The 24,468-nt window shown below is 32.1% G+C and overlaps 1 protein-coding gene across 8 annotated transcripts in view; it reads left to right on the forward strand.

Moving 5' to 3' along the window:
* BLTP1 (bridge-like lipid transfer protein family member 1) overlaps positions 1-24,468 on the forward strand; it is a 212,504-nt gene that overhangs the window by 34,458 nt on the left and 153,578 nt on the right. For all 8 annotated transcript variants that reach the window (XM_008969477.4, XM_024928495.4, XM_003816409.5 and 5 more), the window contains exons 8-20: positions 948-1,029; positions 1,411-1,604; positions 3,523-3,602; positions 5,757-5,907; positions 9,835-9,991; positions 10,396-10,474; positions 12,555-12,646; positions 14,203-14,320; positions 20,109-20,264; positions 20,537-20,634; positions 22,147-22,325; positions 22,811-22,917; positions 23,880-24,088. In XM_008969477.4, the coding sequence (XP_008967725.3) occupies positions 948-1,029; positions 1,411-1,604; positions 3,523-3,602; positions 5,757-5,907; positions 9,835-9,991; positions 10,396-10,474; positions 12,555-12,646; positions 14,203-14,320; positions 20,109-20,264; positions 20,537-20,634; positions 22,147-22,325; positions 22,811-22,917; positions 23,880-24,088 (1,702 nt within the window). The remainder of the gene's footprint in view (positions 1-947; positions 1,030-1,410; positions 1,605-3,522; positions 3,603-5,756; positions 5,908-9,834; positions 9,992-10,395; positions 10,475-12,554; positions 12,647-14,202; positions 14,321-20,108; positions 20,265-20,536; positions 20,635-22,146; positions 22,326-22,810; positions 22,918-23,879; positions 24,089-24,468) is intronic.

Below are 24,468 nucleotides of genomic sequence, written 5' to 3' on the forward strand. Positions count from 1 at the left end.
TTTATCCTTTTGAATGTATGTACATAAACGTATACATACATATTTAAGGTGCTTATAAAATACATGATTTTGTTCTGTGTGTTTCTAAACATATATGTTTAGAATATGTGCCTCATATAGTGTGTATTTTTCTGTAATTTGCTTTTTATGTAGCAGTTTGTCTGTAAGATTGTTCCATATCTGTATATGTAGGTCTGCTTTTAAAAATACATATCTGTGTATATAGGTCTACCTACAAAATTATTCTGGAACAGGATCAGCAAACTTAGACCTATACTATAGCACAAGTCTAGCCCACTGCCTGTTTTGTATATAGAGTTTTATTGGGACATAGCCACACCTATTTATTTATATATTATCTATCTGTTTAGTGAATTGCTGTGAAATTTTGATTTCTTAACATTTGTGTACTTTGTATATGGCCAGTTTTCTTACTCTTGGCTTATCATTTTCATTTCATTAAGGGAAGATTAATTTGGCACAAGGCGTTTGGGTGAGGTAAGGAAGAGGAGCAACTGGATTGTTTTCAGAAGTGCTTGAAACAGTAGACAAACATCAAAGTGACTTGTACCTTAATCATTTATGTTTAATAATAACTTTGGCTGTCTTATAAAATGTCGTATAGTAACATAATGGGCAAAATGGAAGATGTAATGACAGCATATCATCCCTTATAGTTTTGTCATTAAAGCTTGTTATTCTAAAAACATAGTTTTGTTATAATAGCTTATCCATCTAAAAGTTGATATGATAAGAGTGCTCCAGTAGACAGCTGTAGGAATATTAGTATTCCTTCAGATGATCATTGTTCTGTTTACTGAAGTAGTCACTAGATGTATTTGGAAAGGTAAACTGATACTGTGAGGTATGGTATTGTGAGGAAGTGAACTATGTCCTCAGGTATTTAAGTTTTTCTTATTCATGTCAGTTTTATTTTTTCTTGTTAGAGTTAAAGTAAAAACAGAATCCCAAGACCCCACATCTTCATGGAGATCACTTATTCCAGTCATAAAGGTCAATGTGAGCACAGTAAGTAAATTCTGCTACAATTACTGTTTCATGGGGTAGTAATGTAGAACTTTTAATTTTTGCAAATATGATTTTAATGTAAGAAAATTAAATAATTTTGTGGATTTTTTTTAGTTCCCATTTCTGTATAGTGTGAGTGAAATAATTATTTTAAAATACTGTTTTCTGATAAATTTGTGTTTAAATTTCTTTAAGTACTTAAATTTTCTTTTAAGTACTGGTTTAAATTGACCAGTGGAATAATTTAAATAGCACATAGTCCTAAAGTGGAATCATTAAGCTGTTGTTTGAAAATGTTTGTTATTAGTTTAGCTAAAGAAAGAAATATGGCCAGAATAGCATGATATAATGTCTCTTATCTGTTTATTTTTTTTTTTTTAGGGACGTTTGGCCTTTGGAAATCACTACCAGCCGCAAACTCTGTGCATCAACTTTGATGATGCTTTCTTAACTTATACTACAAAACCACCTTCAAGTCATCTTGACCAATTCATGCATATTGTGAAAGGAAAGCTTGAAAATGTTCGAGTCATGCTTGTTCCTAGTCCAAGATATGTTGGTCTTCAAAACGATGAGTAAGAAAATCTTATAAAAATAATAAAAAACTTCTTGTAGGTAATATAGATACAGCTAGAAACTTTAACATCCTTTTAATTTTTTTGCTACAAGTTGTACAAAAATTAGGTATATTTCTCTATTAAAGCAGTTAACAATGTAGTCCTTCTTTATAGGATAAATGGGTATGCTATCCAGTGATAAACTCTAATTTTAAATATTTTTCTGCATGATTATAACTATAATTTTTTTATCCTTTTCTCCTTCTAATTGTATTTTGGAAACTTACTTTGTGCAATTAGTTCCTGTTTGTATGTTAGGAGATACACATTACAGGTAGGTTTTTGTTTCTAGAAGATGTGACTAAAGAGTAAATTGAACAGATTCATTGCAGTGGAATACCACTTTGAGTTATTGAAAGTCGAAAATTGAATCGAAATTACTCTTGGAAAATTTGGTGAAGTTAAGATAGTATAGTTTTGAGACCCACTTGACATTTCTTTAAGTTCCAAACTGTCAGTTTTCCATCTAGCTTTCCATTTTTTTTTTTTCCTTCAGTGAAGTAGCTGCTTGTATTTATAAGACTCATTATAGGAATGATGTACACTAGACTCAGTGTGGTGGGATGCTGAGTGGGAGATGGGCTCTTGTGATTTTTATGTTTTTTCTCAATTTTTGTGTGTGTAAAGGATACTCTGGTTGAATTTATGTAATTTAAGTGTTCATATGGAGAGTTTTCAGTACAGTGTCTCAGCTTTTATCTTTGTGTGTAGGTACCTTATGAGGTTTTATGTGAAACATGATTATTCCTTTTTAGTTGTAACTCTTGGCTGGCCTGGTATTCGATTTTCCAGGATTTGGCTAGAATGATAGAAAGAGGGTTTTTCCTTTTTGAGTATCACGGTGACTGTGGGTCTTCCTGGCCTCACTCTTCAAGATCATGGACTTGGTTAAGAATCTTCTGGAATGTGGACTGTGCACACAAATGTGTATGAGTAAAGGTATAATACTGAATAAATCAGGATTTTTTTGAAAAATTATAGAGTAAGATGAAAAAGTGTCTTGCTATTAATAATTTGTATAAAAAGATTTAAAATTGTATTTTTCACTTGTTTAAGTGTGGAGATTACATGATGATATTAAACATTAACCTTTGTGATTTAATACATATTTAGAAAAAAATTGCAAGTTTTTGCATTTAATATCATCTAATGATTGAGAAGTTAATTTTGATATGCAAGAAGATATTGTGATGTATGTATGACAAAGAGAAAAGTTGTTTAATCAAAGCAAGCAAAGATTAATGGTTTCTGGGAAATTATTGATGGTAGAAAAACGTTCATTCCAGAGTTAGAGTTCACAATGTTTGCTCTAGATTTATTTCAAGTTGATTAAATATTCATGGAAATAGGTAATAAGAAGATAAAAATGATAACTTTTTTATTTAATGTTTTTGAATGATTATAGTTTAATATACAGATAGATAAAATGATACTTATTAGTTATTAATATTAAGTGGTCAAATTTTAATTTTGTTGTAAATGCAGAATATGATCATTTTATTCCAGTGATCATCATTCCATTGTATTTAAACTTTGTTTTAAATCGATTTCTCTCATTCAAAACTGAAAATGAAAAATATAAAACTAAATTTTTTCTTTTTAAAACCAAATTTTTTTTTCTTCTTGAAGTAATTTACTGATAAATTTTTAGTATCATTTTATTATTAAGTCCAACATAGAATAAAACATGGAACAATTTCTTAGGATGATTGTTCATTGGAAAGATGTTTTTCTTTCTTTTCAGGATGCTACTTGTTATGTGCTTGTTAGTTTTTTTTTCCTTTTCTTTTCACTTATTGCCAGCATTAACTAGGATACTGAACATTTTATATTCTGGAGATTTGTTTAATTTGCTTTCCCCTCCACCTTCTTATAGACCACCGAGATTAATGGGAGAAGGTTTTGTGGTGATGCAGTCAAATGATGTTGACATCTACTACTACATGGATGAGCCAGGTATTGTTGTTGTTGTTGTTGCTGTTTTTTTTAAAGTGACAGAGTGAGACTCTGTCACACAGGCTAGAATGCAGTGGCGTAATCATAGTCCACTATACCCTTGACCTTCCAGGCTCAAGCAATCCTCCTACCTCAGCCTCCTGAGTTGCTAAGATGACAGGAATATGCCACTATGCCTGACTAATTTTTAAAGTTTTGTAGAGATGGTATTTCGCTATATTGCCCAGGCTGATCTCAAATTCCTGGCCTTAAGTGATCCTCCTGCCTCATTCTCCCAAAGTGCTGGGATTGTAGTCATGAGCCCATGGTGCCTGGCCTGTTTTTTTTTAAAAGTATGTTTCATAGCTACAATTCTATTTCTTCTATGAAATGCTGATATCTAGTAATATTTTAAATCTTCTTGCTTAGCCATCAGGAAATGGTAAATGTAGATAAGAGTGAAAATATCTGAAAAATATCTGTGTCATTTCTCAAAACTTGAATATTAGTTTGGTATTATAGATTAAAAGAGAACATTATTTTTTTCAAATTCAGTTTTCGTAGATAAACCTCAAAAATTGAGAATGCAAATGATCATGAGTGAAAACCTTTAAAGGATGTAGTGATAGTTAAGGTAGTTCATCTTAGCTTAGAAGCTTAGTATATTAGATTTGAGACTTAAAGTTTGAGGATTGAAATCCATCTAGTTAGAATTCTTGACAGGTGGCTTCCATTTTCTAAAAGTATCTAAACATTGGGTTTTAAGCTCTTTTTTCATACTTCTGCTCTTTTTATACCTTTCAGAGTATAAAAGTATTTAAGGTCAAAGTATTTTGAAAGTAAAACTAAGATGTTATTTGCCTTTTCACCATGTTGACATTTGTGCTAATGGTGCAGAGCAATGGTGGGTAAAACTGTTGTTGCTTTAACACTAATCAAGGAAATGGTTCCTAATTATACTAGTAGTCATTGTATTTTTCAACTGCCACACATTTACGGTAAAACAAAATGTCAAAATCACATTAAAATTTCCTTGATTAAGCAATAGAAATTATTTATTTTGTCAAATGTTGACCTTTGATTAAAGTGTTTTTAATATTTGGTGTGAGAAAATGGGAAGTACACATAAAGCGCTTGTGCTGCATACCAAAATATTCTGGTGTCTTGAGGAAAAGCACTTGTATGATTAAGTTGCAAGCTGCACTAATTGCGTTTTTTTTTTTTTTTTCATGGAGTGCCAGTTTTATTTGAAAGAGTAATTAGAGACAAACTATAATTTGAGCTTTCTTGTGAAAATTAGAACTTTGGAAAATTGGAGTCTGCTGTTATGAGCTTGACAGCATCCCAATAGTTAACATCTTTTATGATGAGACCACCAATGATATAGCAAGTGTGATGTTTTTAAATGTTTAATAATGGAATTGGTCAATATTTGGAAAAAATTTGCATTACTCAGTGAACCCGTATTTCCCAATGCATGATGTTACAAAAGTCATGCATAGATAAATGTATTCAAAGTGCAACATAGACCAGTAGATTTTAACATAACAGCATATGAAAAGTTTAGTGATATGGCTTCAGATTCCACATTGCAATTAACCTTTAAGAAATTTCCATTTGTTGAATTTTGGGATAGTATCAAAGAAGAGTATTAAAAATTATCTGAAAAAGCTATTAAAATACTCCTCCCTTTTCTATCTACATATCTTTACGAGGCCAGATCTTTTCCAAATCCTTCAGTAACAGATTGAATGCCGAAACAGCTATGAGAATCCACCTGTTTTCTATTAAGCTAGACATTAGAGATTTGCCAAAAAAACCTCTTATACTTACCACTAAATTATTTTGTTTTAGAAAATAGTTATTCTTCATTAAAAGTGAGATTAAAATTTCATTTAATTTTATATTACATGTTATATTTAATTACATTAAATATTTTATGTCAACATGAGTTTATTTTTAAAATATTTTTTAAAATTGCTAAATTTTAATTTTGAACATAGTAATTCTTGATAGACATAAGACAATATGAGAACAACCCCTTTTAGGTTCTCAATAATTTTTAAGAGTGTAAAGGTTTCCTGAGACCAAAAAATGTTGGAACTGCTGATCTAAGGAAACTTTTTAATGGCCATTTTAAATAACTGCCTTTATATTGTATGTTCTGGAATATAGGACTTGTTCCGGAAGAAACAGAAGAAAATATTGAAGGAGAAATGAGCAGTGAGGATTGCAAATTACAAGACTTGCCTCCATGTTGGGGACTGGATATAGTTTGTGGTAAAGGAACAGATTTTAATTATGGACCGTGGGCCGATAGGCAGAGGTACTTGAGTACGTTATATTTCTAATAAGTTTTTTAGATGTATTTAGATGTATATAATTTTAAATAAAAGCTAGCTTAAAATTTTTATAAACTATTTTATTATGGCAGAGGAAGATATCACTAAACATTTTGATCCAAATAATAACTTGCTTGTGGCTTCTCCACAAGCAAGTTCATTCCAAAGGTGGAGCTGATCGATTAGACTTAGTATCTAATTCTGATTGATTAGAATTAGATTGATTAGAATGAGGAGCATATTTGTTGGTTCATTTTTTTTTCTTTTGGATTTAATCAACAACGATTTCTTCATTGATCCCCTACTATATGCCAGATATTGTTGGGACTATGGGAATTCAGAAATAAAAGACATATATCTTCCAGTTTTAGTGGGGAAGAAAGAACCAAAAGACTAATATTAGGTGCTATAATAAAGGTAAGTAAAGGGTCTTGATGAAGAACTTAGAAAAGTACTCTACTAGTTTGCTAGGGCTGCCTTAATAAAGCATCACAGATAATGTGGCTTAAGCAACAGAAATATATTTTCTCACAATTCTAGAGTCTAAGAGTCCTCCAACAAGGTGGTGGCATGATTGGTTCCTTCTGAGGGCTATGAGAGAAGGATGTGATCTAGGCCTCTCTCCTTGACTTGTAGATGGCTGTTGTTTTCCAGTATCTTCATGTGGTCTTTCCCTTGTGTACCTCTGTGTCCAGATCATACTATCCAGTCATATTGGATTAGGACAGCATACCCTAATGACTTCATTTTAACTTAATTACCCTTCTTAAGACCCCATCTCCAAATATAGTCACATTCTGAGGTACTGGGGGTTAGGACTTCAGCATATGAATTTTAGGGGTTAGGACTTCAATGTATGAATTTTTAGGTTACTTGGTATTCCAAGTATATAGTATATAATTTATATTAAAGATTAGGGGAGAGAAGAAGGCTGTTTGGTTGAGGTAATGTGTAAATTAAGTTTTGAAAGATAATTGAGAGTTAGCCAGGGAAAGAAGAGGAGGGTGAATCATTGAGGCAAGGGAAGAGTTTTATAAATGCATGAGGATAGTGGAGAATTGTCCTATAGTTATAGTCTATAGTGGTTAAGAGGTATAGATTTTATAATGTCATTTTATTTTAAAGTATTTTTAATTTTTAATATATTAACATTTTTCTACTTCTTGAAGAATTTTAAACAAAGAAGGGGACATTTACCATTAAATATGAGGGAGCATCTAAGTTTTTATGTACAAAATTAGACATTTCTTAAAATTAGTTTAGTTTTTCTATTCATGAACTAGCTTTTTTGAATAGAGAAATACAAGCCAAGTCATTCACTTGAGCAGATATTACGGGGCCATTGATAGATTAGTGAAAGAGTGCTGATACTAACTTGATGTATTGACTTTTTAAATGCTTTTTTAAAAAGTGCCATTTAGCTAGCATTATTAGAATTATATATTTTGTCAAGTAGTATATTCTAAGAAGGCTGGTTGAGGTATAATATACCAAACAGTATATTCTATTAATCTTGTTATCTGTAGTATATAGGAATACCTGCCTCATTAAGTAGCTAACTAACAATTATATGGTAAATGAATAAGCTCGTTATTTGAAAATTCTTGCATTATGCTAAAACAATACTTCATTAAGTTCTGCATTAGGTCATTTGTTAAACTTGAAAGTAAGCAGAGCATAAAATTTCATGTTAGAAAGAAAATACTTTTCACATTATTGGATTTAAATTTTCCTCTTCTGGTAAAATTTTTCCTATAAGTCATGCTATATTTGACATATAGCATATAGTTGAAAATGAGAGATTTTACATTTCATTAAGTAATAGAGCTACATCTATTTAAACTATATTGAGAAATCTCAAGAAAGGTTTATTTTATTAGGTTGGCAGAAGAGTTATGTACTGTTTGTGAAGAAAAAATGAAAATAATGCTTTAACATAGGGCCATGAAGTGTGTTTGCATTTTTTAGCACTTAAATAAAGTGTGATTCTTCTTAAACTGTATTTAATTTCATTATGTATTTTTCATAAGTTTTAGGGTATATTTACACAAAAACCCAAACTAAAATGCAATAGAGAAATGACACTGAAGATAGAAATTTGCTTTAACCACTCCTTTCAGTAGATTTTTCCACTGCCAGGAGAGAAGAGCAATGCATTTCTAACCTGGACTTAAAAAAAACACTCAGGTTTATTTAAAAAAGAAAAAAAAAGAAATCTATTTTTCACATATATTAAATTCACTAATGTGAGCAATATTTGTCTCCTCAATTACATGTTCAAAAGGTCTTACGCAGCCGTTTTCTCTTCTCCTTCCCCGTATTGAGTTTCTGCACAAATACAAACTGTAATCAGTAATGAATAGTAAGGACAGTTTTCTTAGCAGCCATCTATTAACATAAGGCATACAGAAAGAAATCTCAGCTGTTTTGCTATTGGATAATTCACTCAGCATTGTGAGGAGTTACTGACTTTTGAAATAGCATGGTTTTAGCCTATAGATTTTATAATCATAACATGATTTTAGTTTCTAGATTTTGGTGTCAGTTCTACTACCTTTACATGATTGAATATTTAAGATATTATTGAGTTTTTACTTCATGCTTTCTTTTTATGAATTTTCATGACAGAGTTGAAATACAAACTGTTTTACAATGAAACTTAATCTTCAGATGATGATTATAATAATACAAACCTTCCTAACATTGTCTGGCATTTTTTTTTATTGCTTTCACTTAAAGTACTTTCATTAGTATTTTCCGACTTGATCCTTATAACTCAGTGAGATTCATAGGACAGATGTAATGAACTCATTAAACTTGTGCGAAAATGGAGACGCAGAGAGGTTCAGTGATTTGGGCAAGATAGTGAAGCTACAGCATGAAGTGCTGAGGTTCAAACCAGTCCTTCAGGTCTACTGCCCTTCTCATTATGTCCTCCTATCTACCCACCTTGTAGTCAATGATCATCTAATGGATTCTCTATCCTTAATATTCTTAATTTTCTATATTTATGTGTCTTAAAACATTTGCAGAACTTTATTTTCCTTTCATATATTTTAATTTAACGGTAGCAAGTTAGAGTCTGTGAGACTTAGTGTACAGATTTTGTCTGGTTCATCTAATTTTTCCCAGTCTTAATTTATTCTAGGTAGCATTTTCTGTCACTGCTGACTCAACCCTTCCTGTTTTAAAGCCATAGACTGGCACCTTCTTTGAATGTATGAGTAACATTATACAATACTAATGTTAGCTCATGTAGAAGACTCTGAATTGAAAATTTCTTGGGCTCTTTCATTTTTGTCCAATGATAAGGGGAGGGAAAAACATTAGTACTTTAGCCTCCAAATACCTACTTACCTTTTAGAAATCTATTGCTCTTTAGCCTTTTAATGATATAATATTGATTTAAAGTGATTATGAAACTAATAGAAATAGCCAATTCTTCCATGTGCCATGCACTGCTAAGTGTTTTCCATGTATCTTACCATTTAAACCTCCGAGCCTTTGTATGAGACAAGGTATATTATTCCTGTGTTACAGAAGAGGAAGCAGCTCAAATTTTCTGGGGAAGATTGAGTAACTTGTCCAGGTTGGAATGATGATTTTAATTAAGCTATCCTCTGTCAGTTCTTTGTTTGCCATTTGAGCAATTTATATACTTGTAGAGAGTCTTTAGTTTGTCATAGTACTCTTGAATAGTGCAAATTTTCTCTTATGTCTCATTTGGTAATAGTATATCTATTGAGTAATCAAGGCTCATTGATCTCTGGAAGTGTTAAATACTGCAGAAAACAGTCTAATTGTCAAATGTGATAGCAATGATAAAAAATTAGAATATTGATTATGTTCCTTTATCAGAAGTAATTTTGTTTGAATAACATGTCATTATTCTTTCTACCTCCTTAATGTAGAGATTGTTTGTGGAAGTTTTTCTTTCCACCTGACTATCAAGTTCTGAAAGTTTCTGAAATTGCACAGCCTGGGAGACCAAGACAGATCCTTGCTTTTGAATTACGAATGAATATTATTGCAGATGCTACAATTGATTTGCTGTTTACCAAAAATAGGGTAATTATTATAATAATATAGTAGAAAATAGTATTTAAAATTTTGACATTATTTTTCAGAGTTTTTTCATGGTGACTAGTCCCATACTTGGATTAATTTATATGAGCTGTTTTCCCTTCAAATAATTTTATGTATTTTACTATCATCATAATTTTATTAAATGTCAAATAATGGGAAGAAATTAATAGTAATAGACCTTCATGCTATATTCTGGCTCATTTTCTCCTTTATATCTGGCTAAATTGTTTTAGTGTATTTTTGGTAAAAATTTGAACTTTTGTTCTTAGGAACTTGTAATACTTACTTAACATCAATAATTTCTTCTGTAATAATAACTGAAAAGTAAAGATGGGAGAATAATTATAATTAATGTTTTATATGAATTAATTTTTTTCTTTTGGTAGGAAACAAATGCTGTACATGTAAATGTAGGAGCTGGCTCATATTTAGAAATTAATATTCCAATGACAGTTGAAGAAAATGGTAAGCTGCAACTGTTACTTTTCTTTTTAAATAATTAGGGAAATAATTATAAATAATAAAGTTTGTTAATCATCTTAGACTAACATTAATAAGGTTTTCTTTTTCAGTTTTTTTATTATGTTTTGATGTGCCTACACTCATTAAAGGGAAATATTATATAATTGAGCATTTAGAGAAAAGGGAAACCTTTTCTAATCAAATTCAGTCTTATATGCTTTTATTATAACGTATACATTTCTTTTGTAGAACTGAGCATAATTTACTTAATGCATAGTTTTCCAGTTAGACTGTTGCACTATGAGAGCAGGTGCTGTTTTTTTTCTTTAGTGTATTCTCAGTGCTGAACCCTGTACCAGACGTTTGGGCAGTAATTGACTGGATGACTGCAAGGCTTTGTTTTAGGTTATATTATTAGTAGATTTCGTCAGGGAGTAAGCTGGGTACTTTGAGTGGCATAACTTTAATAAACATTTCATGTTAAAAATGTTAAAGTGTGTCCTCACAGCTTTAGTTTCATCTGAGCTGAGATGATCTAAGTTGATCATGCACTTGAAATATGGGCACTGACACAGTTAATAACATGAATAAATACTTTTTGTTAAATTTATCAAATTGTTATAACTTCATTTTGCCTTGTAATTGAGAGCAGTTAAGATGAAATTCTGCTTTATTTTCTTTCTTGAGAGTAAAGAGTAGCAACTTACCCACATTTAAAATCAATCATCATTAGTGTTTCTGTTGCTAAGTATAATTCATTTTTGTGTAATTCTTAGCTCTTGTTTCTTGGTTCTGTCACTTATTTTGGTGCTGTAAGAGGAAAGCAGGCAGAGGGTTGACTACGTTCATTAGTTTATGTAAAGTGGTAGCATTCAGGCCTGCCTGCTTAGATAATCAATTGAAAAAGTGACTGTGAATGGCATAGTGTATCTTTTTCCCATAACTCTGAGGCTATTTTAGTGAATAACTAACCCTTATCTAGTGTTAAAAATACAATCTTACTAAGGCTTGAAGGAAATGTTTGAGATTCTCTAGGAGTGCTAATTCAGAGTACGCAGTTGGAAAGAAGCATCTTTTAGAAAAGCCAAAAGCATCTTTTAGAAAAGCCATACATCTTTTACAGGTGTATGATGGGGTATAAAGGCAGTTGAGAGTTTTACACAATTGATAATGTTTCAGTTAAGGAAGTGCTTCTGCCTTTTCACAACTGATGATACACATAGGAAACAGTATTTTTACTGTTTTATGCAGTATTATACAAATACTGGTACACTGGAGTAAAGGAGTCACCTGAGGACTGAGGAGTCAATATCTTGAGTTTATCTATTATAAATGTGTGGCAAGTACCACAGCATACTTGTTGTGGAACTATTGAGTTAAGGGTCTAAGGAAAGCCCAGTCAGGTTTTGGGTATAGAGGTTAGGTAGCTTTTAAGACAACTGGCAAAGAGAAAATGGACTTAGGTGTCAGGCAAGAACAATATATAACAAAACGTTTTAGAGATTCAGGTATTTAAAAAAAGAAAAAAAGCCCAGAGCAGAATGCAGGATGCATGTGGAACTAGCCATATAATAGTGACCACAGAAGTAGTGTTCATAGGAAGAGATTTCTTTAAGAAAGGAAATACAATACTCTAAACTATTCAGCTTTTGTTGAGAATGGACTATATTGCTGAGAAACTGTCATTACATGAGGGGAATAGCTGTTACTTAGTAACCGTCATTATATAAGGAGTAGTTGAAAATGATGAAAATATGTACCCTTGAGTCAGTGGAAGAAGAAAAGGAGTTGTGTTCTGTAACTGAAAACTACTGTTTAAAGAATAGACTTGTAGTTTTGCAAACTACAAAGGAAAGTAAAATCAGAATAGATATTATATGGAGTTGGAACTTTGTTCCTTTAGAACATGAGAGGGATCACCTATTAAGTTAGCAAGCTCCCTGTCACTGAGGTGTGTTTAAATAGTGACTACCATTTTTCAAGGATTCCTTCTTTGAGTGGTGGTAGGAGTTGGTTCTAGTCCAAAGATGTTTCATTTTGTAATTGTTTTCCTGGTTCTTAGTTTTTATGTTTTTATTATTAGGTTACACTCCTGCTATTAAGGGACAACTCTTACATGTGGATGCCACTACCAGCATGCAATATCGGACCCTTTTAGAAGCAGAAATGTTAGCAGTAAGTCTGTAGTACATGATGATATACATACTTGTATGAAAAACAATTGATTTTAATTTTCTTATATTAAGTTTAAGTAACCAGGAAATCATCAAATGGTCCATCTTCTAGTTTAAGAACAGCTAGGGAAGAGGAGTGGATTCCCAGTGCTATGGACTCCTGTTGGCATCTCTCTGTTGCTCTCCTTCTAGTATGAGGGAGGTGAATAAAAGGCAATGATATATGTTTTTGGCCTGAAAAATATGAGAAGTTGTTAGAATATTGTTTTTAAAGTACATTGTGTGGCTGGACTAAATCTCTTCTAAGTTCTAAGTAAGATAATTCTTTAATATATGTTTTCTAGCCCCGCTGGATTTCTTTCCCAGGGTTTAAATAATGTAATTTATTGTGCCTTTTACTTGATGAGTAAGGTAAAATGAAGAAAATCTTGTTGATACCCTGGATTGTTTCATATTATAAAGAGAAACAATATGTAAATGCCCATGATTAAAATTGCTGATTGGGGACTCATTAATCAAGCAGATTATTATTATTACTATCAGGGACAACAATACTAACAATAACAAAAGCTGCTATGTAAAATGGTTAATATTCAGAGATTCTTTCATATAAGATGGTGCCATAAGATTCTTAATTTCTTGTCTTAAACATTTTACATATGACATATGTAAATTAAGAGAAAAATTCTGCAATTAACAGGAATATATAAAATACCATAAATATACCTTAAACTGGCATATTCAGTATTTTAATGAATTCTTCATCTATTGCTGATAAATAGTGCTGTGTGACAATGCTCTTCCTAGGTAGGCAGCTTTTCCCTTTGCAGAAATACCAAACTGCGCAGGGTGTGGTGACTCACACCTGTAATCCCAGCACTTTGGGAGGCTGAGGCAGGTGGATCACTTGAGGTCAGGAGTTCGAGACCAGCCTGACCAATATGGTGAAACCCTGCCTCTACTAAAAATACAAAAATTAGCCAGGTGTGGTGGCGCGCACGCCTGTAATCCCAGCTACTCTGGAGGCTGAGGCACAAGAATTGCTTGAAGCTGGGAGGCGGAGGTTGCAGTGAGGCGAGTTGTGTCACTCTACTCCAGCTTGGGCAATAGAGTGAGACTCTGTCTCAAAACAAAACAAAACAAAAAAGAAATGCCAAACTGCAGAAATACTAATGTTACTTTGTGTGACAGTATGCATCACACTATCTTCCTTCACACTGAGCCTGTCACTTAACAGATGAGGCTTAAGGAGAAATTAGGGATGTTGGTTGTTACCCCATTGGTTTATCTGGAGTGCAGTATCAACACTGTAGCCTGATTTGTTGTTTTGAAAGTTTTTTGACCACATCTTGACTTAATATTTCAAGGAGCTAGATGTAGCCATGGATATTGACCTTCAGCCACAGCAATATTAAAGTCTCAAAGGGACCTTCTGTTCAGCTCAGTAGGAAAATAAGTTTTAATTACTCACTAGTGTGTGTAACTTCATTTCTAATGCTGTTCACACAGTGTCACATTTTAAGCCTTAATTACTTTTACCTAACATTTGTTTTGCAGTTCCACATCAATGCCAGCTACCCCCGAATATGGAACATGCCGCAGACATGGCAGTGTGAATTAGAGGTTTATAAAGCCACTTACCACTTCATCTTTGCACAGAAAAACTTCTTTACAGGTAATTTTCTAATAGATATAAATACAGTGAGATTTATCACAGTGAACTTGTTTACATTTGATAAGTTTTACTTTTAAATTACATAGGGATATGATATGATTCATATTTTCTTCAACATTTCATTTTGGGCTGAAAATGTCAAAGAGAAAATTTAAATATAGACATTTTGCATTCTTTTCTAACCTAAACAAGGAAAATATAAACCCCAAATTGAGCTTAGAAGGAAATGAAAGAACTCAATTTAGGCTGCTGCTTTGTATCAGTCTAGTTGGGGGGTAGGGTGGAGATGATGAATCAATTTCTCTCTCTTCCCAAATTAGGCATCAGCATGGCTTCATTATTTTGTTTTAATAATTATAATACACAACAGTATACGCAAATAGCTAAATGTTATTTTTATACTTGGAGCCCTTATTTAATCTTTTCTGTTGGCATGGATAATTGAGTTGGTGCTGTCACTAGTTGGAAGAAACATTCCTTTATTTCTTGCAGCATATATTGATAGCTTTGCATATATTGTGACTATAAGAACACATATTGTTGGTCTATGAATAGCATAAATATTACTACATTAAAATAAGTGGCATTTATTGAGTCTTCTTCTAAAAAGTTTAGCCCCATAAAGTTGGTCTAATTTGCCAGGGTCAGTTGGCTGTTCCACAGAAACCTAATCTTTGCTTGACTGCTTGCTACATTTATCCATCCATCCATTTGTGCAACAGTTGTTTTATACAAGCATCTCATCGATGCTGAGTACTATTAGATATTTGGAGGTATAGTGGTGTTTAAGGCATACGTAGGTAGTCCTCTCCTGACAATACTACTCTATAATGTTGTGTAAATGATTTCACTGTTTAAGCTTCAGTTTCCTTGTTTGTGAAATAGGGATAACAATTTCTACCCTAATTTTGCTATTACTAGAGTTTTGACCTTTTAAAATGCCTCTTATTGCAATATGTTCAATCAAGTCTTTCATATTTCTTTTCTGGTTTGACTGGGAGCCTTGGGGACTAGATAGACTGCTTCTGCTTTCCTGGAGTTACATACTTCTCCAAGGCTTGAACCAGTGTCCCAGTAGTAGAAATTTTGATAGTCCCTGGCAAGTTAAGCTTTTGCTAGTGAAGCAGAGCATTGAATAAACACTTCTCAGTTCAAATTTATGAAACAAAGTTTAGCTAAAACTTATAGTGTGTATTATGTGTCTGGCTCTGTCCTAAGCAGTTTGCACATATTAAATTATTGAATCCTCACAATAACTCTCAGGGATCAATATTATTATTATTTTCCTTACTTTATAGATGAGGAAGATGAGTTACAGAGAGGTAAAACAGTATGTCCAGGGTCACACTTGGTTGAGCTGGAATTCTAACTCAAGTAGTCTGGCTCAAGAATCTGTTACATTACTTACCTCTTTGACTAGCCTTTTGCTTCTCACTTAAGATTTTGTATTTTTTAACTTTACTAATCTTTTAAAATAGATACCTATCATCAAGTATTTACTCCTTCACATTACTTTTCTTCCAGACATTTCCCATCTTTAGACTCTTGCAGTGCTAAGAATAGCTGCAGTAGACATATAAATTCTTCATCATTTGAAAATATTATTTTGTAGTAGCACTTTCATTTACACTATTGTGTTAGTTACATTGAAACAGCTAAGTACACATTTCCTAAATTGCAACTGATTTTCCTTAAATTATTTTCTTTCTCTAACTCTAATTTTTATGCTTTCTCTATTGAAATTCACTCTTTTGGTTATTTTTTTAATAAAATTTATTTGGAGAAAATTTTAAAAACATAGATACAAAAGTAAACATAATGACCGTTTTACAGATTTAACAACTAACAATTGGTCATATTCTATTGTTTTTAAAAGACATATAGCATAACAAATAACTGTAGAGTCCTTTTTAAACTTATTCTCTAAAAAGGACGACTACTGGAGAAGAATATTAGTTTAGTATTGGAGTGAACCTACTTGGTCATAGTGTTTGGATTGCTTTGTCTATTGTTGGAATTCTATAGAAAAGAAATTATCTCTCTGATGTGAGGGAATGCCTAATGTTCCTCAACAGCCATTCTCATACCATTTATTAATAAGATAAAATTGTTCTTAAGAGATTTTAATGTGGGACAAAGATAGCTTTATGATAAATATAATATAGAGCCTCAGAAATGAAAGCTATAAAACAAAAGCAGAAACTGAAGCCTCTTCTGGGAATAATGAAAATAACTTAGATTTACTCTGATAAGGAGGAGAAGAAAATAATACACTGGCATTGCAAAGCTCTAATACCAATTCATTGATGTTTTATAGGGTGTTTGCCTAACAACTTAAAGATAAAGTGAGTTGTTGGTGGGTTTTTTCAGAGTAACATTTAGCTTGCCATAACTTTTTAATTCATTGTACAAATGAGTAAGGCAGTCATCAGGAAAGTGCTTCCTTTTTCTAATCAGATTATTTGATAAGACTATCTGGTAATGAGAAACAGATTTTGGTTTAATAACTGCATATTAAAAAATTGTTGATGCTCCTAATAAAAATATTTTGTCACCATAATTTTTAATATTTATCAGTAAAGATGTTATAGAAACTGGTAGGTAAACTAATTATAAAATGATATGTTGAAATTTTAAATTAGTTATTAAAGAAAAAAACTAACACGATTTATTAGAAATAGACTAATAGCTGTAACATTTCACATGAGTTGTTAAAGAATGAAATAATAAGATTTGTTAAAATAGAATTTGGCTAATAACTTTATAAAATTATACTGGTTTCTTCAAATAAGTAGTAATCTGAATTTCTGTTTAGTTCAATTTTTGTTTATTTCACTAGCAATCGTATCTCAATCTTTTGACTAATAGAAGTATAAAGTAGATAAAATACAACCAATATACATTGTAAGTCTCATACATGAATAGTGATTCAAAACAAACGTTAAATATGATCTCTGCCCTCACTTATGGGCATTTCTTGTTTTGTATTATTTGTCTCAAGTACATTGGCATGTGTACTAGACATAGACAAATGAAACAATACCAGACATTATGTATATTGAGTGCAAGTGCGAAATGCAAGTGTGAAATGTGAAGCTGACAAATGCATGTAAGACCTGAGTACAGAGGAAATCACTGTTGTCTGAAGGTAATCAGAGAAAGTAAGGAAGGACACTAAGGTCTGAAATGGTGTTTTTAAATGAATTCAGTAGTATTAACTAAAATATGATAGTATTTTGCCATTTACAAAGCATGTTCACTTGTATTGTCTTCACATAACTCTAAAATAGGGTAGCTGTTATTACTATCCCTGAGTTAATAATGAGGAACTTGAGGCATAGAAACATTGCATGACTTGGGCAGACTTATGAGGCTAGGAGGTGGAAGACATTTAAGAACAATTTTCAGACTGCAGACCGTTTGCCTTCTCTGTAGTATTATGTTGGCAATAAAGATGGTTAGTTTTTCCTTAGCAGAGAGGATATGAAAGACAGTATTTAGTTTGACCAAAAATGCTGAACTATGAATGAGTGAAAAAGGTGAGAAAATCAGTCTGATGAATGATGAATATATATTGTAGAGTTGGTTATATCCGGAGATGATTTTTGGGCATTTCCCAAGTGTTAGATGCTGTGCTAAAGACTAAAGTTAGAAAGCAGGGATAGAGTCAGCCTAGTTAGGTAGGAGTAAAAGATTTGAGGTAAGCATAGATTATGTAAAGTGTGATGAATCACTGTGATTGTTAAATAAAAATATATTTAAGGTAAATTTGATAATTGGAATTTTCTGTTGTCTATTAATAGAACAGGTTAATAGCCACATGCCTTTTATTGTTGATGCAGTAAAACTCTATATCTCATTAATATTAATTTGTGATTGTCATTTGACATTAAGTATGTTATTCTGCCATTTTAGTAAGACAAGAGTTTCTAATACATTTGTGCTAGCTTCTGTATGTGGCAGCTAAATTTTAAATGGGTTCATATGATATTATGTAAGATAAATTTACTCTGAGTTCATTATTGAATCTTTTTTCTGTTTAAATATCACCTTTAAAATACAAGGAAAACTACTTTAAATATTTCACAGTTTTACCTGTAATTTTCCTTAGGATATCTTTAATAATAAACGCTACCATTTGTGGAGTGCTTACCCTGTGCCAGTTACTTTGTTTAAACTTTACATAAATCATCTGAATTCTCATCATAAGTCTGTGAGGTTGTTCTTATTTTGTACAAGAGAAAACTGATAACATTTAAGTCACTTTTTTCAAGGTTACACAGCTAGTAAAATGATAAAGTCAGAATTTAAACCCAGGACTGTCTAATGTCAAAGTCTGTGCTATAATAATACTGTTTCCAATTGTTTCCCTCTCTCTCTCTCTCTCTCTAAAGTCTGTGCTATAATAATACCTTTTCCAGTTGTTTCTCTCTCTCTCTCTCTCTCTGTCACATACACACACACACACACACACACACACACACACACACACGTTCTAATTTTATGTACATGGTATTGTGTTATGCACTGTGAGTATACAAAGATGAGTTTGACACCTCTAGGAGGAGCCCTTTTATTGAAAGACATTGCTGGGAGTGTACAATGCATGTAAAACATTGTGGAGCCCAGAAGATAAAGTTGTACAAACTGCTATGGTAGATGGTAGATCAGTGCTAATGTCTTTAAAGAGCTTTTATTTATTGGGATTAAAAAAAATTAAAGTACCAAAGGGTAAACAGACAAAATATATGAACACAATTTTAAAAAGCAGTTTAAACATACAGTGAATCGGCAATGAACAAATATGATTGATTATAATTCTAAGAAAGTCAAGTCTATGTTTCATTCACCATTGTAGTCCTAGAGTCTAGAACAGAGCCTGAGACACAGTAGACACTCAGTAGATATTTGTTTAATGAATAAAACAACATGAAAAAATGTTCAGCCATGCTTGTAGTTAAGAAGTTCAGTGAAAGCGAGATACCATTTTTCAGTTATTAAATGTCAAGTAAAACAAAACAAAAAACAGATAGATGATAGAAAGAAATAGAATGCAGGAGAAAGTTCAGTGAAATAGGTAGTCAAGCATACCTTTCCGGTAGGAGTGTAAATGGACTCACTTCTCTTCGAATGCAATTTATAATAGTCTTGAAAAATATTACTAAATTTTGACCCAGCAATTCCACTTCTAGAATCTATACTGACAAGTAATCCTGAATATGTAAAATATCTTTTACAAAAATATATAGTACATGATAATATATATAACACAAAAATTTGGAAAGAGTATAAATATCCAACTATAAAAAATGGTTAAGTAGGTCCTGACAAATCTCATTAATGAGCTATTATGCAAAATTTATGTAAACGTGTGAAATAACACGGAAAAATATTTGAGTTCAGTGAAAGAAGCAACACATAAAAAATGTGCATATAGGATAGTGTCAGTCTATGTAGAAAAATAACTGGAAGAAACTGTATCCACAATGTTGGCTATTTGGGTAGTGGAATAGCAGGTGATTTTTTTTTAATTTTCTAAAATTCCTTAAAAATAGATATATTAATATATAAAATTTCTCTTATTTGGAACTGTGATTAGTAAGTAAACATTTGTTTACTGTCAAATTATTTAAATACATCCTAATCACCTTTTAAATATTTCAGTATAAAATTTTTTTAGTTACACAAAAGAAAAATTCATTTTTGACTGGTGTTAGAAAATCTGTGTTTTACTTTTCTGAGTTTCAACTAACTTTACAATTTCTATTGACTACCCCAATAATTTTAGATTTAATTCAAGACTGGTCTAGTGACAGTCCTCCAGACATTTTTTCATTTGTTCCATATACGTGGAATTTTAAAATCATGTTTCATCAGTTTGAAATGATTTGGGCTGCTAATCAGCACAATTGGATCGACTGTTCTACTAAACAACAGGAAAATGGTAAGACATTAAAAAAAATTAGGTTAAGTATTTCTCTCATTAAGGCAAATACCAACTAAGAAAATTAGTATTGATTTGATAGTTTTAACAGATACTAGAAGTTATTTCCCCCCATTATCTTTGTGAGACTCTCAGAAGACTGTTTCAGAGTTTGCATTGGACTAAAACTTAATTTTGTTTAGTTGTGCATTTTAGGCAATTTTATAATTGAAATTTAATGGACATTAAAAGTAAATTTACTTTTTCTTCTTTTTTTTTTTTTTCTTTTGTAGTGTATCTGGCAGCCTGTGGAGAAACACTAAACATTGATTTTTCTTTGCCTTTTACGGACTTTGTTCCAGCTACATGTAATACCAAGTTCTCTTTAAGAGTATGTATAGTTGAATGCATTATTTATTCCACAAGGTGTATTAGTAAATTTGATTTCCCAAAGCTTATCTTTACTGTCTTCTCCCCAGTCCGTTGCAACTTCAAGGTATTTTTAGCTTTCCTCCAATGTCTACTACCTTTAGTGTCACAGAGTTCCTGTTGTTTTCTTTTTGTAGTTAACTGCATCTAAGAAATTGGGCAATTAAAAATATCTCAAGTTGATTATTTTCTTAGAGTTCATTTCTGATCTCTGTGGCTAATCTCTATGTTAGCCCTTCTAGCTCTAATGTTTACTAATTCATATGAACTAATTTTATACTTCCCTTTATTTGATTCTTAATTGTAAACATGAATTCAAGGAGTAACCACAGTAGCTTTCTTCCTTTTATCTGAATGCCAGCTCTTATGTACTTCTAAGCTCAAAATTTTATGGAACATTTTTGGTATGGATAACCAGTAGTACTTGTAGTATTAATAGTGGTTATACTGGTAAAATTAGCAACATATAGAAACAGCTAACATCTATTAAACATTTTCTGGGTACTACATAGACACTATTCCATGTGCTTTATGTAGTAACTCAATTCTCAGAACAACCCTATTGAGATTATTATTAACTGCATTTATACATTAGGAAAGTGAGGAACAGAGCTTTTGTAACTCATCATACAGCTAGAGAGTTATTGGGCAGTATAGCTTAGGGCTCCATTCTTTTAACCACTCTACCTTGCTGCCTGTTAAGAAACTAGTCATCAAGATGAACAAAGAATAGAAGTCCTATTAGGAAAAAAGTAAAGCCAAATGAAGATCCTTTGATTTGCCAGTTCTGAATTATTAAAAGCTGGTTGAGGAAACGAGACTTACTAGAATCAAATGAGACAATACTATTTTAAAAATTAATAAAAATATAGAACATAGGCCACCTGAGCTTATAAAAGTTTTTTTAAAAACTGAACTTAAAATATCTATGGATACCCATGGAAGACATTCTTTTCACTGTTTGGAAACTATGCTGTTTCTTTCCCTGATTATTTTGTTGTTTTTCAATTCAAATTTAGTTTTAGTCAATGTAAAATCTTATTCGTTATTTACCTGACTGTCGAATGTAAAAGCTGCCATTTCAAATTTGTTTATCTCACTCGTGTAATCCCAGCACTTTGGGAGCCTGAGGCAAGATGGTTGCTTGAGGTCAGGAGTTTGAGACTAGCCTTGGCAACACAGCAAGACCCTGTCTCTAAAAAAAACAAAAAACAGCACATTCCTCTAGTCCCAGCTACTTGGGAGGATCACTTGAGTGCAGGAGTTCAAGGCTTCACTCCAACCTCAGTGACAGAGTGAGACCATTAAAAAAAAAAAAAAGTTAAATAATACAATAAAATAAAAATAAATAAAATTTGTTTATTTTCTTTCAAACTTATTTCCAAGATTGTTGTAGACAGGTTTGCCCGTAAGTATTAACCAACATATTTATGCACTGATTTTATTACTTTGGCTTATTATAATTATTTTTTAGGGAGAAGATGTTGATCTTCATTTGTTTCTACCAGATTGCCACCCTAGTAAATATTCTTTATTTATGCTGGTAAAAAATTGCCATCCAAATAAGATGATTCATGATACTGGTATTCCTGCTGAGTGTCAAAGTGGCCAGAAAACAGTTAAACCAAAGTGGCGCAACGTTACTCAGGAAAAGTGAGTACGTAAAATTAGTGACACAGGCCAGGCACAGTGGCTCACACCTGTAATCCCAGCACTTTGGGAGGCCGAGATGGGTGGATCACCTGAGATCAGGAGTTCGAGACCAGCCTGGCCAACATGGTGAAACCTTGTCTCTACTAAATATACAAAAATTAGCTGAGCATCATGGCGCATGCCTGTAGTCCTAGCTACCTGGGAGGCTAAGGTAGGGGAATGGCTTGAACCCAGGAGGCGGAGGTTGGAGTGAGCTAAGATCGCACCACTGCACTCCAGCTTGGGCAACAGAGACCCCATCTCAAAAAATAAATCAATTAGTAAAATAAAATAAAATTAGTGACAAGTATTTTGTGCTTATATGTGGAGAAATTCTTCTTTCAAAAAATAATAATAAAATTTGATTATCTGCAACTGGTATCAACTGGTATCTCTGGTATCAGAATAAGTATCTGACTAGAAACTGTCTGTTTTACTCTTCAAAGGTCTGGTTGGGTTGAATGCTGGACTGTCCCAAGTGTCATGCTTACAATTGATTATACATGGCATCCAATTTATCCACAAAAAGCAGATGAACAGCTAAAACAATCATGTAAGTGTTTTTATATAATTTGTGCTTTTATACAGCTGCTATTATGATTGATAATCATGAAAAATAAGAAGCAAATAAATTGAAATGCATCTATTCTTATGACATAGTATAAATATAGTCTTACATATTTTAGATTAATTGTAGCTACCTTTTGAGCATTTACTTTGTATCAAATGTTGGGCCAAGCAATTTTCTGGCTTCTATTATCTTCTATTATGTTTAATCCTTATAACAACTCTGTGAGAAAGATATTATCATTATTTTTATCTTAAAGTTGAGGAAATATGCTCAGAAAAGGTAAGTAATATTCTCAAAGTCTGCCAAGCTAGAAGCAGCAGAGCCTGAATATGAAACAAGGTATGTGTGAATCTGCATATTTAAGGTGCATGATTTTGTGAAATGTTAGTTTCTTTAATGCATTTTGACAGTTCTCATATGATTTATAGTTTCCTGAAGGTAATTTGCCTTATTACCTAGGTCCAAAAAAGAATTAGAGCCAAATGATGATGTTTTCTTTGTATTTTTCCAGTGAGTTAAGTTTCAAAGGATAGTTTTCATAGTTGTTTCATAGTGGCTTGATAACATCACACTGTATTTAAATAGCTATTTATATGAAAAAATTTTTTAGTTAGTGCCCAAGAATAGTTAAGGTCTTGATGTGACCCAAATTTATATTGCAGGGACTCAATAAGAATGTTGTTTATGTTAACAGAAAGTTTTCATTGATTCTCTGCAGGCTGATTTATGTATTTCTCTCATATTTCAATGATTTATTCTTTATTTGCTTTCTTAATTATTGGTCTTTTAGGTCTGTTTTCATTATATATACATTATGTAAAGATTAGTTGATGTCATATTTGCAAAGTAAAATTTCTTAGTGAATATTTCCTTGAAGATCTTCCAAGAAGTCTTTTGTCCCCCACCCCTCAAAAATTAGTCTTTTTTTTCTTAATTTATTACAGTATCAGAAATGGAAGAGACAATGCTATCTGTATTAAGGCCATCCCAGAAGACATCAGACAGAGTTGTTTCTTCTCCCTCCACTTCTTCACGCCCACCTATTGATCCCTCAGAACTTCCACCTGATAAACTTCATGTAGAAATGGAACTTTCTCCAGATTCTCAGATAACTCTCTATGGACCTCTACTAAATGCCTTTTTGTGTATAAAGGTATGATTCTTAAAAACAACTTACATACTTTCAAATATAGACAAAGCAATTAAAATTTAATTGAAAATTGAGACCGTTTGAAATAGCCAATTGGATTATTTAAAGTGTTGAGGATATACCAGATATGTTGACTGGACTTGGGGTGCTAGACTCAATTACAAAATTATTAAAAATAGTACTCCTCAGTTCAGCATTCTTTTGTGCATTTAGTATGTTCTAGGAATGGTGCTAGTTGCTATAGATAGAGATGATGTAGCATCTGTTCTCAGGGAGGTAAGCTAGAGGGATAGCTAGGATAGACAGATATATGGACAAATTTTAACACATTGTTAAGTAATGTAGCAATAGAAGTACTACATATATCTGAGAATAATTGGTAA

The sequence above is a fragment of the Pan paniscus genome, chromosome 3 (genome assembly GCF_029289425.2).
Source record: "Pan paniscus chromosome 3, NHGRI_mPanPan1-v2.0_pri, whole genome shotgun sequence".
Classification (NCBI taxonomy): domain Eukaryota; kingdom Metazoa; phylum Chordata; class Mammalia; order Primates; family Hominidae; genus Pan; species Pan paniscus.